The following is a 15,570-nucleotide window of genomic DNA, read 5'->3' on the forward strand; positions in this document are numbered from 1 at the left end:
TTTTTGGATTTTTACCAAAACAAACTTTTTTGGATTTTTTCGAATTTCGAATAATGAAAATTGGTTTACCAAATAAAAAAAAATTTGGTCGATAGTCGATAAAACCTAAACCAAAGGGCAGCCCTAAATGGACCCATAGATAGCATAGGAAATTAACTTTATTTTATATGATCATAATACCATGTGACATGCTGATGTGATGTTATCAATCCACTTAAATTATAACATGTGTACAATTTTTTAGGGTATTTTGGGTTTGAGATTTTAGATATTAATGATTGTACATGTATTATAATTTGAGTAAATTGATAACAACACATCAACATGCTACCTGGTATTATAGTCACACACAATAATTTCTCGTAGCGTAGAGGGAGGTTGCACTTACCAGCTCATAGGCCGAAGCCATGTGGCAACTCCTAAGGCTACTTTGCATGAGAAGGACTTGCATGTCCCGGGTATACCAACAAGTGGTATCCCTATCCACCCATCTCTCTCTCTCTCTCTCTCTCTTCTCCTTCTTCTCTCTTTGTGACACTAGTCTGTCTCTATCACGGGAAGATGCAAGTTATTTTCATATTGCATTAGTCCACATAGAAAGTTAGGAGGATTTCACAAATGTCATGTGGTAGCAGCAAGTTGATCCTCAAATTTGTCCCACATCGAACAAATACAAAAGATGATCTCATTGAGCGGGCGTGAAGAATGAAACGCCATATTACTACTATAAATAAGGCTTGACAATGTTATGAAGGTATGAAAGTTTTGAGTCTTGGACTATATATTTCTATCTTGTTTCTTGTTTGGTATAGCTCACTTGAGTGTTGGAAGGTTCTTAACTGGTACTAGACCAGTGTCCTTCTCATCTACTATTCGATTTTTACCTTACAGGAAATTCACTGTTTGTCGTGTCATATAAAATGGTTCAACTTAAACCTCTCTCAAATCTGACCCCTTTTTCGATTGCTCAAATAATTTTGAGCATCAACATACCCAGAAGACTTTTATTTAGTATATAATTTCACACTTATTAAAATTTGTGATTAAATTTGATCAATCATTTAATACTTTCCAATATAATGTCAATTGGATTTAATCTTTTCCAATCTAATGTAAATTTGATCAATCATTTAATCTTCTAAAAAATTGAATTGGATTGTACAATTTACAATTTACAATTTAATTTATTTAAAATCATATGCAAATTTGCTAAGATCGAATTAATGATGATTTCAAACCTACTAGCACTCCTAGAGAAAAAAGAGAGGGTTCTAAGGGAGATGAACCGCGACGACTCCTTGGCAGCACATTCATATTAATGGATTATGACTCATCTCCACAAAATCAGTGTTAAAAAAATTAATTAATTCGATTTCATATATATTGCTAGTAATAGTATCTAGGTGCCAGCATAAGGGCCCCTTAGATGGTGACTTTGTCTAATTATATCAACCTTTTCCTTTTCCTTCATTTCAACCTTTTCCTCTTATTGTTAATTCTGGATCATCTTTTTTAAAGACTAGTATACATGCGTACAAAAGCAATTGGGTATAAGAATTGTGATCCACTTACAAAATGTTATTGGATAAGACATTAAGACTATCATGCATGTTGTTATAGTGCTAATTATCATAATATTGACCACGCCATTAAATCTGCTGAAATTCCTCATGTTAGTTTCCGACCTACCGTTTTGGATAAAGATTATGTTGTAATTTGTAAACAAGTATTAGTTGATAATTAAAGCAAATTAAGTAAACATGCATTCCCATTTGGGTATTTGCATATAGCTAGATAGCTAGGCTAAAATGTTGTGGGTCTCATATGTTGCCCACCGCCCACAACTCTATAAATATGGTCTACAATCTACGTTATGGGTATAGGCTACAGCTAGCTAGCATTCCCATTTGCATTTAAGGTTAGACACCCACTACATTAATATTCAATAAAACTGGTAAACTTGCATAAGCCTAAAGCCTAGCTCCATGTCCAATTGCCCATGCATTCTCACTCAGTGAGAAACTCGATCATATTACTAAGAGGGCTGCTATTTGCATATCTTTTTTTTTTTTTTTAATCTTTTTGCACCCCCTTCTTTTAAAAAAAATAAAAAACTAAAGGAAAAAGTCCAACACACGCCTCCCTCTTTCCCTCACCCAACTCAGACCAACACACACCTCCCCCTCCCTCACCCCCGACCACTTCCCCCTTCACCCAACCCCTCCCCCCCTCATCCGACCACTCCCCCCCTTCCATTGGTGGCAGAAAACGACCACCCAGCCTCTCACCCCCGACCCACTCCCCTCTTCACCCAACCCACCCAGCCTCTCCCTCTTTCCCTCACCCAACTCAGACCAACACACACCTCCCCCGACCACTCTCCCCCTTCACCCAATCCACCCAGCCCCTCCCCCCCTCATCCAACCACTCCCCCCTCCATTGGTGGCAGAAAACGACCTGAATCAGCGAGGAAAGCTGCGGTAGCCAAAGCTTCTCGGCTTCGATCCGGATTGTACGGCGGCGGGATAAAGGATTGGACCCCACAGGAAGGTCGGCGCCGCCAAGACGAAGAGATCATGACCGGTCTCGCTTCGGGAGGTGGCCGGACGGCGAAGATCTGGCGGGGTCGGGTCGCGGTTCGACTGGGTTGTGCGGGTCTGAAATTTTTTTAAGTCTGATTGGGGTGTGTTAGTCTTTTCTCATTGATTTTTTTTTTTTTTTATTAAGAAGGGTGTGCAAAAAGAAAAAAAAAGATGTGTAAATAGTAACCCTCTATTACTAATTGTGCATGAGCGCATAGAAGATAAGTAATATATATATAGAAAGCCTCTTTTCACCCTCTAATTTAATATTTTATTATTCTAAAATATTAATAGAGAAAATACAAGATGACAAATTAACTTAATAGTAGGATTCAGTTCTAGATCTTACGTTTGCATTGTGGATTGGGATATGTTCAGGCGGCTATTTCTCATTTTTATCTATTCATTCATTTAGTCCTTACAAGTTAGGACTTAAGAGTTTAATTTTCAAGTTTTAAATACCGTAAATCATGTTAGGAGTTAGGACCAACATAAAAAATGTAAAGAAGAAGCAAAAAAGAATACAAAAATCCACTTGAATTTAACAAATTTTTATATTATATAATATATATATATATATATTTATAACAAGATAAGGTAGAGAGAGGTGGAGGTAGGATGTCAACGCCTAGAAACATACCAGAAAGAAACTAAAAAAATATAGTAAAAGTCAACTAACATGGCATAAGATTGAGTGGACCGTCCCCTTTTTTTCTTAATATTTTGTTTTGTTTTGTTTTTTTTTTTTGGCCACTTCTTAATATTTTGTTTAATTATATGAAGTTATGAACTTAGTTTTATTAATTTGTGGTAGCTGAAAGTATGGCTGATCCTAGGACGTAAAACATGGACCCAACAGACGAAAAGTTTGATACTATGACAAGCAGATGAGGTGGGCTTGCTGGTTGGTTCGTGAACCCATTGACCAATTTATAATTAGTTTAAATATTGATCATTCTTAATTAACAATTTTAACAAACTCTCAAGACTATTATCCTTTGTTTAATGAAAACTGCTCATATATATTGAGTACTGCTATTTGCACACCCTAAATTTCTCTTTGCACACCCTTTCTTAAAAAAAAAAAAAAAAAAAAACTCAAAGGAAAAGACCATTTGGCCCTTCCCTCACCCACACACCCCATCCCCATCTCCCCCCCCCCCCGTACACACCCCACCCCTCACCTGCAAATTTCCCTCACCTGCAAATTTTTTTTTTTTCTTCTTCACCGTCGCACCCTCCACCCTTTATCTTCTTCTTCTTCCCCCCACCCCAACCACCTCCCCCCGAGCCCTCCCCTCCTCTCCTCTCCTCTCCGACTCCTCCCCCTTGCTCTGTTTTTTTTCCCTCCGCCGATCACCACCTTCCTCGCACCAGCAGCACCACATTCCTCGCAGAACCACCACCGCGCGCCACCACCTTCCTCGCAGCTAGCTCACCGTCGCGCGCCGGAGAGAAGATAACTTAAAAAAAAAAAAATTGGAGTGGGTTCGGCGGAGCAGTGCCGAACCCGATGGTTTCGTTCGGTAAGTACCCACCGAACAATCCTATTCTATTCGGCAGGTACCTGTCGAACGAAACCACCGGGTTCGGCACTGGTCCGCCGAACCCGCTGCATTTTTTTTTTTTTAAATTTGTTTGGCTGTCTGCTGGGTGAGAGGAGAGAGGGAAGGAGAGAGGGAAGGAGAGAGAGAGAGAGAGAGAGAGAGAGAGAGAGAGAGAGAGAGAGAGAGAGAGAGAGAGAGAGAGAGAGAGAGAGAGAGCGCTGCGCGCCGTGGCTGGAGGGCTGGGGTGGTCGGGGCTGGGTTGGGTGCGGGGAGGGTGGTGCAGCAGGGAGGAGAGAGAGGGGTGGTGCATGGTGGTGGGCACGGGGAGAGTGGTGCAGCAGGGTGGTGGGCGCACGGTGGTGGTGCTGCGCGCGGGGAGGGTGGTGCAGCAGGGTGGTGGGCGCAAGGTGGTGGTGCTGCGCGCGGGGAGGGTAGTGCAGCATGGTGGTGGGCGCGGGGAGGGTGGTGCAGCAGGGTGGTGGGCGCACGGTGGTACGTGGTGCTGCGCGCGGGGAGGGTGGTGCAGCATGGTGGAGAGGTGGGGAGGGGGTGTGTACGGGGGGGGGGGGAGATGGGGATGGGGTGTGTGAGTTTTGGGTGTGTGTGTGTGTTTTTTTTTTTTCTGTTTAGGGAGGGTGTGCAAAAAGAAAAATGGATGGGGGTGTGTAGGTGAGGGAATGGCCAAATGGTCTTTTCCCTTGAGTTTTTTTTTTTTTTTTTTTTTCAAGAAATGGTGTGCAAAGAGAAATTTAGAGTGTGCAAATAGCAACACTCTATATATTATGAGAGTTATTTTTCTTTTTTATTTTTTTAAAAGAAAACCGCCAAGATATAATCATATAAGATAAACATCATTCAACTTGTTGGTTCCTACTTGATCAGTAAGAAATTGAAACAATCTGTTGTCCTCATGGTTTTGGTGGGCTTGCAAATTCTATGGCCATAAATTTTAAACAATTTTTGGTTAATTTGAAGCCAATTATGAAATCAATGTGAAGTGGTATGATCTTGTGAGACTGTGAGAGTGAGACTCCTCAATTAAAACCATCCATAAACTTTTCGCCACATATATATTATATACATATAATTTCTGTTCTTTCTACACCTGAAGGGGTACGTAAATTCCAATGTACTGCTAGTTGCCTTAGCCTAGTTGGCCAATTTGTCTCCTTTAAATTTGATTAATTTAAAGATATTCCATCTTCTCTCATAAGTTTCTGAACATATAAAACTCTAGTACTAGCTAGCTAGATACACCGATCATGATTAATAGTGAGTATTAACATTTTGTATAGTTTAAAATAAATATATAACAATCATATTCTACATTTCTACTATATATATCAGCATCAAACTGCCGGCCCCCGTCATCTTAGGGCAGGACGTAGCTGTACCCTTTAAAGTTTCTTTATTACTAATTATCACTCTTAATTTTGTATTATTATGATTTGTAAGTAACCAACTTGTTCCATATACTGAGACAGAAGAACGTGCATATGAGAGCCGTTAATGTATCCTCAAACTGATCTAGCTCATTATGAACTTAATTATATTTGTTATTAGTTATAATATATATGCATGCCCTTTCATTGATTCGATTAGATGGAGTTATGCAGGGTGTGATGATCTGTACATTGTTATAGGGCAGAATAAACACATATAAGAATATGAGTCAATGAGTCAATGTTCTTCTTAGTCTGCTGTCGATATTCTATGTTTGCTCTTAATTGTGAAAGCGTATTTTGGTTGCAACTCTAAGTGAATCAAGAATTAATCAAAAAATTATCCTAATTCTGACGTACTTTTTCACTCTTCTTTGAGCTAATTCCGAACCTAAACATCAATCTTGTTACTCGTTAGTACTAGTTTGAATGAGGGCTACTAGGGCTTTTTGGGTTCATTGAGAATTTGAGCATTCAAGTGCGAAACATATATACATGGGAGTAGGGGTGGTTAGTTGTTACAAGATGGAGCCACACTTAACCATACGTACAGACCAAAATTCAACAAGGCATATGGTATGTTAATGTTAAAGCCATGAAGCTAAGAACATTAATTGTCATAATTGATGAGGGCCACTTCTTAATTTGGACACATGCATTAACTTCTCTGAAGCTTCCTTGGGTTGGGTCCAAATTAATCTGTGTAAATGACTATTCCGTCTTGACCCTCGTTTGTAGATTTGTAGTAAGTCTAGTCCACCATCAGAAATGGTGATCTCCAGCTTTGACCTGGATTGTACGTTTACTGCAAAATGGACCCAATATCTAAAATACATTCAGAAGTCAGAACTAGATAGAATCTAAAATTTGTTGCACCCAAAGACGCCAAGTTGATGATATGATTTCCATTCATTTTCTGAATTTTGTTGAACCCAAAGCCACCAAGTTGATCATTTCCATTCCTTTTCTTAGTTTTTGTCCTTTTTTTTTTTTTGTTCATTTCTTTCCCTTTTAGACTATCGGGGAAGACACCAAAGTTGTATGTAGCTAGCTAGCTGGAGACTTATTAAAGCTATCTAGCTGTATATGTATATTATATTAATTAAAGACTTGAAGAACAAGGACTTAGGACTTGAAAGGTTAATTAATCCTTTGAATTTTCTACAAATTGTACAGTTATAAGATAATTCTGCCTTTTGTGATTCTTGATTATTTTATGTTTTTCTAGTTTTAAACATTTATTGGCCTGAATTCCTTAATGGAGTGAGTAGGGTAATGAATTAAATATTAGAATGAGTTTAGTATTCTAATATGTAACAAACAAATTATACATATTAGCCCATACAGAAACTAAATTTGTTATGAATTAATCTGACAGTCACAATAAACATATTAGAATATACAATCAATTAATAAGCCAAATCCCATTGATGATTAAGTCACCAAGAGCACAATAGACCAACTAAATAAATATGTACAGAGAGAGAGAGAGAGAGAGAGAGAGAGAGAGAGAGAGAGAGGTGAATAACCCAGACTTAATTCATACGAGTATTAATTGGCAGAGAGACTTGGAAAAGTATATATGAGGCAAAATTGAGGCACCAACCACTGGACAGAAAAGGACTGATCTTGCCTCTTCATACCCGCACTTTCACATGCTATGATTATTTAGTGGGTCATACTCATATTAATCAAACTAGATCGAATAAGACTAATCATATATACTTCCCTTCCTATCTAACTAGCTATAATATACGCTACTTCATGTGTAATGTGTATTCCCAAAACTTTCAGGAGTTTCAGCACCAACTTGGATATCTTACTATACTACTTAGCATCACCAGATATTTTGTGTCACCAGTTTTCAATGCATGCATTAGCCTATCACATGTACTAGTCCTATAATATATATGAAGATTACGTGCTCTTTGTTGGGCTTTAAGAGTGAAAGAAAAAGTTGTGTCCAAACCTATTAAATTAATAGATCGACCTTTTTTATTTTACATGATGGATTATATTGTATAATTTTGTGTGTGCTAGCTGGTCAAATTGTTTATTTTACATTATGTGTGGATATATGTCATCATGTCAATATGGCTCTACAAGTTTCGGGAACCCCATCGAATTTGGACTATGCTGCAAATTGCAATTTAGAAAGCAAGTATTAGCAATTTTTAAGACATCACAATATTACTTAATGAAAACATATAACTGGGTAGAATGAGTGAATAGCAGAACCAACCAAAGCATCTCTGCATTGAATCCAACATCTTCTTCCAAATTGCGCGTGCTAGAGAAATATGTATATATAGTTGTATATTTTGGTGGCATTCTTAGGATTCAACATAAATTAAGTGAGCTTCACACAGTTCAATAAATATGTAACAAATCAGATTTAAACAAAAAAAAAAAAACTACTGGGTGTAGACTAGTATAAGACTAGCTAGCATCTCTCATTTCTTGCATGTCCACAGGACCACAGGAATTCAGTATATATAGTTACTATAAGAATTCAGTATATATGAAGATGAACAAAAATAATGGAATTGAAAGATATCAAGTTCAGGGCCAATTTCAAGGCCCATATTTCAAATTCCAATGGGTCTGATATTAACATTTGCATACTAATAAAACTAGACCATAGGCCTACATCAAATGATTAAAAGGCATCGAGCAAGCCCACCCCAGTTTAGCCCAGCCAGATGATTAAAATGCTTTTTGTCTTATGAGTACCTGAGCCCAATACAGCAAGCCCACCAATATTTTGCCCTTGCACTAGTTTGTGGCATGAAGTTTGGTTGGGGTCTGGACCCTTTAGAAGTCTTGTCCAAGATTGAAACTTTATCTCATAATATGATCTTCCATGAGAGACATATGGGTCACATACAAAGTTACAAACAACCTGCCAAGAATCAGAAGAAACTTTCATGCTCCACATGTCTATATAGTAAGTTACTTGCCCTACTGACTTGTCCAACTCCATGTACCTTACTTTGTAAGCTAATGCTCAGCTTCAGCCTGGAAGCCAACCCCCTTTCTGTCTACTAATAATTCACCATTTTTATCCAAGACTTGACAATTCACATTAGCTGAATACTTAGGGCCGTTTGGTACGCAGTACTGGCTTTACTGGACAAATGATACTTAATACAATTTAGTATAGTTCAGTCTAATCCAGCCTAGTCCAATCCGATGTGACAAACATCCCAGTCTAGACCATGTAAGAGATAAGAGTATTGGGTAAGCTGGGTGATTCATAAAAGATGGAAGCAACAACATTTGCAATTCTGCACAGTGCTGACAAGGATGCATTAACTGAAAATTGTCATTAAGGAAACAATGTTATACAAGGGACAAGCAAATACAGCAGGAAACTTCATCTATCACCATCTTCACTGTCTAGAAAGGCAGATGAAGTGGACCTTGATTGCCACTACTCACATGCCCATCTGGGTTATTCATGGCTTTCCCATGTCCTCCCTCCTCTTATTAAATACAACCATATTATTATATAACCTTTTATCCTCATCTTACTTAAAGAAATGCAACTGAGCAACTGCATTCTCTTCTATCATTCATTCTCTGTCACATTACTGCCACTGCATGCAGCAATGCCAGAGTATCTATCTCAAAGAAAAATATTATAATAACATCTTCAAATGAATCTCTAATTATTGTTACAATCTTGACAAAAAGCTGTTGTTCTGAATCTGAATCTGCCACTGTGAACGAGAATTTAGTAAAAATGAGAATGGAATTCCAATTTGAGATTGACAAACAAGTTAAAATCTTGGAAAACCCTTTATGCAGATGTACAATGTATAAACAAAAACAAAAAATAAAAAAGACTACATTCAAGTTCAAGAATGCCAGATTCCACTGAACATGCTGCGGAATCTGTTTGTGGATAACTTCTTGACAAGTCTCTTGGCATCTGAAACTTCTGCTTCTGCAAGTTTCTCAATGTTTTTCAAGTAACCAGAATGCGCAATCTTCCTTCTCCCACTGTTGCTACTCGTCAATGACATTAATATGGAGAACAAGAACCTGTTGTTCCCCACAGAATTCACTTGTTCCGGGTCAAAACGCTGCAGAATTAGGCCTATGTTTCGGTCATCCTGCACGAATCTCTTTCGATTTCTCGGGACAGAGACCATGGTGGAGAGTGCCTCAGCCGCCATTTCTCGGACCTCAAACGACTTGGAATCAAGAAACTTAACCAGCTCGGCCATGAAATTGGCATCCCCCATTGCTTTCTTGGCCTCCTCCGATGTCCCACAAAGCCTAATGGCAACTTTCAGCGCCAATTCTTGAACCGAAGCTTCCCCATTTCTCAAATAGAACATGAGTTGATCCACAAAGCCATACTTGATCAAAACACCAACAGAGCTCCTGCAACAAAAACACAAATTCTCTACTGCCCGAAATGCTATCTCTCTGACTTTGGAAGAAGAAGCTGATCTGGGCTCCAAAACTCGAACCAACGCGCGAATTGCTCCCTCTTTAAGCACCAAATTCCGAACTGATTCATCAGCAGAAGCTATGTTCTGCAGAAACTCAATCGAATTTATCTGCAAGGCTTCGTCTTTAGACCTCGTAAGCCCAATAAAAGTCGAAATTGCACCTTCTTCAACCATGAACCTTTTGATTTCTTCCACCCCAACAAGATTTTTGAGCACCCCACAAGCAGGACCAATCAACCCTGCTCTGCTTTCACCACCACCACAGATTTTAAGCAGCGCCGTGACTCCACCGTGAGCCGAAATCGACCACCCATTGTCTGAATTCTCCGTCAATCTCTGCAAGCTCTTTGCAGCCCCTTCTTTCCCAACCTCACTCCCACTCTCCAAGACCCGAATCAACGGCCCGATAAACCCGGCTCCGATCAGAACCCCTTTATACGACCCGAACCCGGCGATCACCGAAACAATTTTGGCAGACAAATCTTGGATTTCAACTTCATTCGAATCAAGAAAATTGAGAATGAAACTCACAACCTCGCTCTGTTCTACAATAACCTTCACATACTTATCGTCTTCGACGACGGACTCGTACAACTTATGCAAAGCCTGGCGCTTCATTTCTGAGTCCCCAATCTTCATCCTCGTCATCAAGTCTCTGACGTAGAACCTCATGTCGTCTCTGCAAGCTCCATTTCCGGGCCTCGAAACCACGAGAGCGAACCGGTGAGTCAGAACGCCGGCGTCGTAGATTTCCGAGAGGTTTCTCAAGTGAAGATCGATTTTCGCGGAGATCATATCCAAATCGCTCTGCATCAGAAGCTTCCCACTGTACGAAAGATCGACACAGCGCCGAGCGAGGTCGTTGCACTCGTTGATTGTCGCCAACATGTTCGACACCAGGTCTAAGAGAACTGGGTTTTCGTTGCTTTCGCAGTTTTCGACGGCCACCATGCCAGAGTTCAACTCTTCCAGCTTGGTCCTTATCGTTTTCCATTTCGCCGCGAAGATTCTGATGGAGTAAGAGAGTGAAATCAGAGATGATATGAACTCGATTGCTCGCCGGAGACTTGGTTTTCCAGCGGAGGGTACCGGCGAGTTTGGGGTTTGGTCTGCCGCTTCTTTGTTGCTGTGTGCTTTCTTCTCTTCTTCTCCCATTGTGGTTCTCATTGGGTTTGGAGCCAACCCATTTTGTGGAGAGGTGGGTCGGATTCCGGCGAGATGGGAACGAATATTCCGGCGAGTTTTCTCGGAGATTTGGAACAGAATCGAATCTAGTCGATGAGCTTATCATGAACAACAAGGGAGAGGCTCTGACTCTCCATCTTTGGCTCCATACTTATCTCTGGTTTGGCAGCTGATTCACTGAATTGGACTTTAAAGTGAAATTACAAGACTGACCTTGGTGGGTGTGTAGTAGACAAGCAGTGAAAGATAAGTGGGAATTTAAATAGGGGTATTTTTGTCATTAAGGTGAAAGAAGGGTAAATCTCATTCTGTTGGGAGGTTGGAGCCTATTTATAGGAGGTGGTGGTTTGAATGTTATTTCCTCTAATGATGGTATTGGGATGGTTCTATAAATGGTATTTTGGTAGACAATTTAAATATGTTAAAGAAAAGACTAATCACTATTGGTGTGTAAAACTTTAAAGCAATGCATACATTATGAAAGATATTTTTATTATTATATTAGAAAACTTTAGTGTACTTAAGCATTTAATTAGTAAGATGCAACCAATTTCCTTATCATAGATTCATAATTCATAATACTCAGTTGTCAAATGTCAAGGTAGCTAATTCTTTATTTTATTTTCATTCAACTTCTATTTTTGTTGTAATAACTTTAGTAATTCTCTCAATTTCTCCATTTCTAATCTTATTTTCTCGCCCCTTAACTATGGAAAAGAACAAAAAAAAGGAACACTTTTTTAATTTTTTATTTAATAATGTTTAACAGATGTACTTTTTGTCACACAACTACACACGTACAACATATGCAAAGACAAAGAAGAATAAACGACCATCTTGTAAATGACTAGAAGATGTGAAAGACTACTCTTTGACATAATATGGCATAAAATATGGATGCTTTCATCGAAATTCATCTCTATATGAAGAAAAGTACTAAATTAAAGTTTGCGTTGAAGATATTGTACTACTAAGAAATTTCCAGGATCGGACCTTTATCAACTTTAAATTCTACACTTTGTATGAACTTTTTAAGTAGTAATGGAGAATTTAATTAAATAGCACCAACTAAAAAGTTACTGATTATAATTTATAACTCTGTTTTTATATCATTGTGTTGCTGAGTAGGAGAAGCATGAGCAAAGCAAGAAACAAATTAAACTCAAAGATGTAATATTAATACCTAGCTAGCTAGTGAGAAGATTAAGTGAACTAGGTCTTAATTATATATGGACCACCCTTATATAGTAGACACTATTGATTAGGTGAAAAGGAAGAAAAAAGGGTAGCTTTCAGTAAGCTTAGCATGGAGATGACACAACCCCCACCCCACCATGTGAAGCCCTTAGTTGGATGCCTTGAGCTAGCAGCCTTCTTTTGATATCAAATAGGAAGTGGAGCTGAATCTCTATACAAGTTGAAATAAAGGTGTTTTCATAAACCCTTTTTGCAGTGTGAATAATTAATGAACTAGAGGAGAGCTTTCAAAAGCCAAAAGCTTCCCTCTTTCAAAGAAATGGTAAAAGCAAGCATGAAAGGTGTTGTCCATCCTTACAAAAAAAATTAGAGGCTAAGAATTGGAAGTTTTTATCATAGTTTTGATCATAAATACTAATTATTTATTACACAAAAACTCTAGAAGATGACAAATGATCGAGATGGATGGGAAAAAAATTCATTGACCCATGATGTGATTGGGTGTCTAAATAAGATTACTCTATGTTATCTTGGCATGATAGTGAGTGGGTATATATGCTTTGCAACAAGAGTTTATTAATTAGGATATGTGATTTGATTTTAATTATGTTTAAAGTTGAACATCTTAATTTGTTCTTGTTGATGATCAAATTCTTTTATGTGGACGCATAAACTCTTTTTGGTCTCCAATATATCTTTCGAACTTTCTGTTTGTAGGCCAAGCGTGCTTGCCAATGGAGCAACTCCATCAGAAAATGATCAATAATCAATAGCTGACTTTGTCCCTTCATCAGCATAATTGAATATGCACATGGCCTCAACCCACTGTTGAATATGTACCACATGTACCATTAATCTCACTAAGGTATGGTATATATTAATTAATGGGTGTTATTTAAATAATGCCTAATTAAGAACATATTGAAGTATGACTCGCTTTTGCTGTAGATACGCACCAAACCAAAACCATGAAAGCTTTTGATGTGTTATAAATCAGTAATTAAGTAGATTTCTCTTTTCTGTAGGCTTTTGTTTTGGCAAATGATGTAGGATGAATAACAATAATACAATATCATGACCATTGTGTTTGAGTCAGTGACAGATGCTTCAATTCATTCATTAACATATGGTTCCTTGTGCATATAAAAGAGGGTTATGTAGCTACGCGTACATGTTGCATATATAAGCTCCTAAGCAAAGAGACTATGCAATGTTGGTTGTTTAATTAATGCTCATGAAGTGTTAGGTAGAAATCCCATTTCGATGCACGATAACGAAAGTGATTGCTTGGGACACCTTTGAGTATGGAACAAGGGAAATTCAATACAGCTACAGAAGGCTAGCTAGCTAGAAGCACAGTTACGATATATACCTTAACGTTGAAGAGAAAAGTGCATATAACAATATTGCATATGTTGATCAGATCTAGTACTCCAATGTTGCTGGTCAAGTAGCTAGCACTTAATTAGCATATGCACCCAAATTCAAAATATATAGAATACGACAAAAGACATTGCTTGATAATGTTACATGAATTTGGTGTCTGTCAATCCCATGTAGGAAAGACAAATTAATACAATCATATATTCCAACCATTTGGCAATAATCAAAAGGGTCTAATTAATTAATCCCTGTTTTTTAGTTTTGAATAAACCAAACATGACCCAGCTGTAAAGTTTAGTTGTTGGGTATGTTTGGTTAACTCCAAAACCCTAACCATCATCTTCTTCCTCCCAACCATCCCAACTTTCATATATATGCCTCTAATTACAGAGTGCAGACTACAGAATGAAAATGAATGGAGCACCGACACCAAATGTATGTGAAAATGGTGAATTTGTGGGGTGTACTCAAGTCTTCAAACATGTAGGAGAGGTATAAGTGTTCATCACCTCTTTCATTATCTTGACAATTAGCCATATATGTTACAAGCATATAGACTACAACATTTTCATTAAATCATTTACAACTTGCAATCCAAGAAAATGATGTGTCACTTAGCTCGAGATCATGCATGGGGCCGGCCAGCAAAGCCTAAAAGATTGATATATATGGTTATTATTTGCTTAAAATTTGATTAGGACAGCATACCACAACCTAGCTACTTAATTGATTACACTGTTATAGCATAAGTCTCTTTTTATGCAAGTATGTAACTGATGCTGCACAATTATATATATATATATATAAACCATATACAATATCATATTATGCATAATTTATAATTATAAATGTCAGCAATCCACATGAAATTTGTGTACATTTTTTACTCATCGAATGCTGTGCATGCAAGTGTAATTTCCAAAGCATGATCACGAGAATAGACCTCTTACCAAACCATATCAATCTAAGTTATTACAACTTTTTTTAATGAATACAAATCAATTTATGAGTTTGTGAAGTAAGATTATGGTCATTAATTGAAAGCCCATCTATAAATTCGTGGCTATGACCCCACAAAATCTAAGAGTGGCAGTATTAATTATCAAAGAACATGATTGATTACCTCCAAATTAACCTCCCAATCCCCTTAAAAAAAAAATTAACCTCCCAATCAAACACTAATTAAAAGCATTTGATGAACCCATAATTCACTGAACACCCCTCCCCTATCATGAGTTCTGAGAGAATTCAGAAGGAAGCCATGACCTGGAGCGCGCATGGCATGAATTCTGACACTAACAGCAAATCCACATGAAATGAATTAAGTAGAGATGCACCTGCACCTAAAAGCCCAATGATGTCATGTCAATACCTTATTGGACTATATGGCCAAACGGCCCAAACCTCTCCGTGTGAGCAAATCAAACTCAAAATTTTCACTATGTTAGGAATAATGTTATATTTATTATATTCTTATACCACATTTTTATATCATCTTACATGCTATTACTTTATTGGATAGAGTTTTTCTTTTTCTTTTTGGATTTTTATTTTAATTTTTAGTATCCAATGTATAAATATTATGTAAGTTGCCACATAAAGTAGTATGAAATTGTGATATAAAAATGTGGTATATCTAGCACTACTACTATTATGTTTAGTTCAAGTGAGAGGGAATGTGGAGTAATTAATGGGTTAGGACTAACTTAGGTGAAAAGTTAAAGTTCGATTCCTATAACTGAAATTTTTCTTTGACGGCAAACATACAGGT

At 37.9% G+C, this 15,570-nt stretch overlaps 1 protein-coding gene across 1 annotated transcript; it reads right to left on the reverse strand.

The window, feature by feature from the left end:
• Positions 1-9,195: 9,195 nt before the first annotated feature.
• On the reverse strand, positions 9,196-11,494 carry LOC147298730 (ARM repeat superfamily protein). Its single transcript, XM_086251236.1, has one exon. It carries the CDS (start codon positions 11,199-11,201, stop codon positions 9,432-9,434), a length of 1,770 nt encoding a protein of 589 aa, XP_086107362.1. The 5' UTR covers positions 11,202-11,494; the 3' UTR covers positions 9,196-9,431.
• Positions 11,495-15,570: the final 4,076 nt, after the last annotated feature.

Source organism: Dryas octopetala, chromosome 1 (genome assembly GCF_963921425.1).
Source record: "Dryas octopetala chromosome 1, drDryOcto1.1, whole genome shotgun sequence".
Taxonomy (NCBI): domain Eukaryota; kingdom Viridiplantae; phylum Streptophyta; class Magnoliopsida; order Rosales; family Rosaceae; genus Dryas; species Dryas octopetala.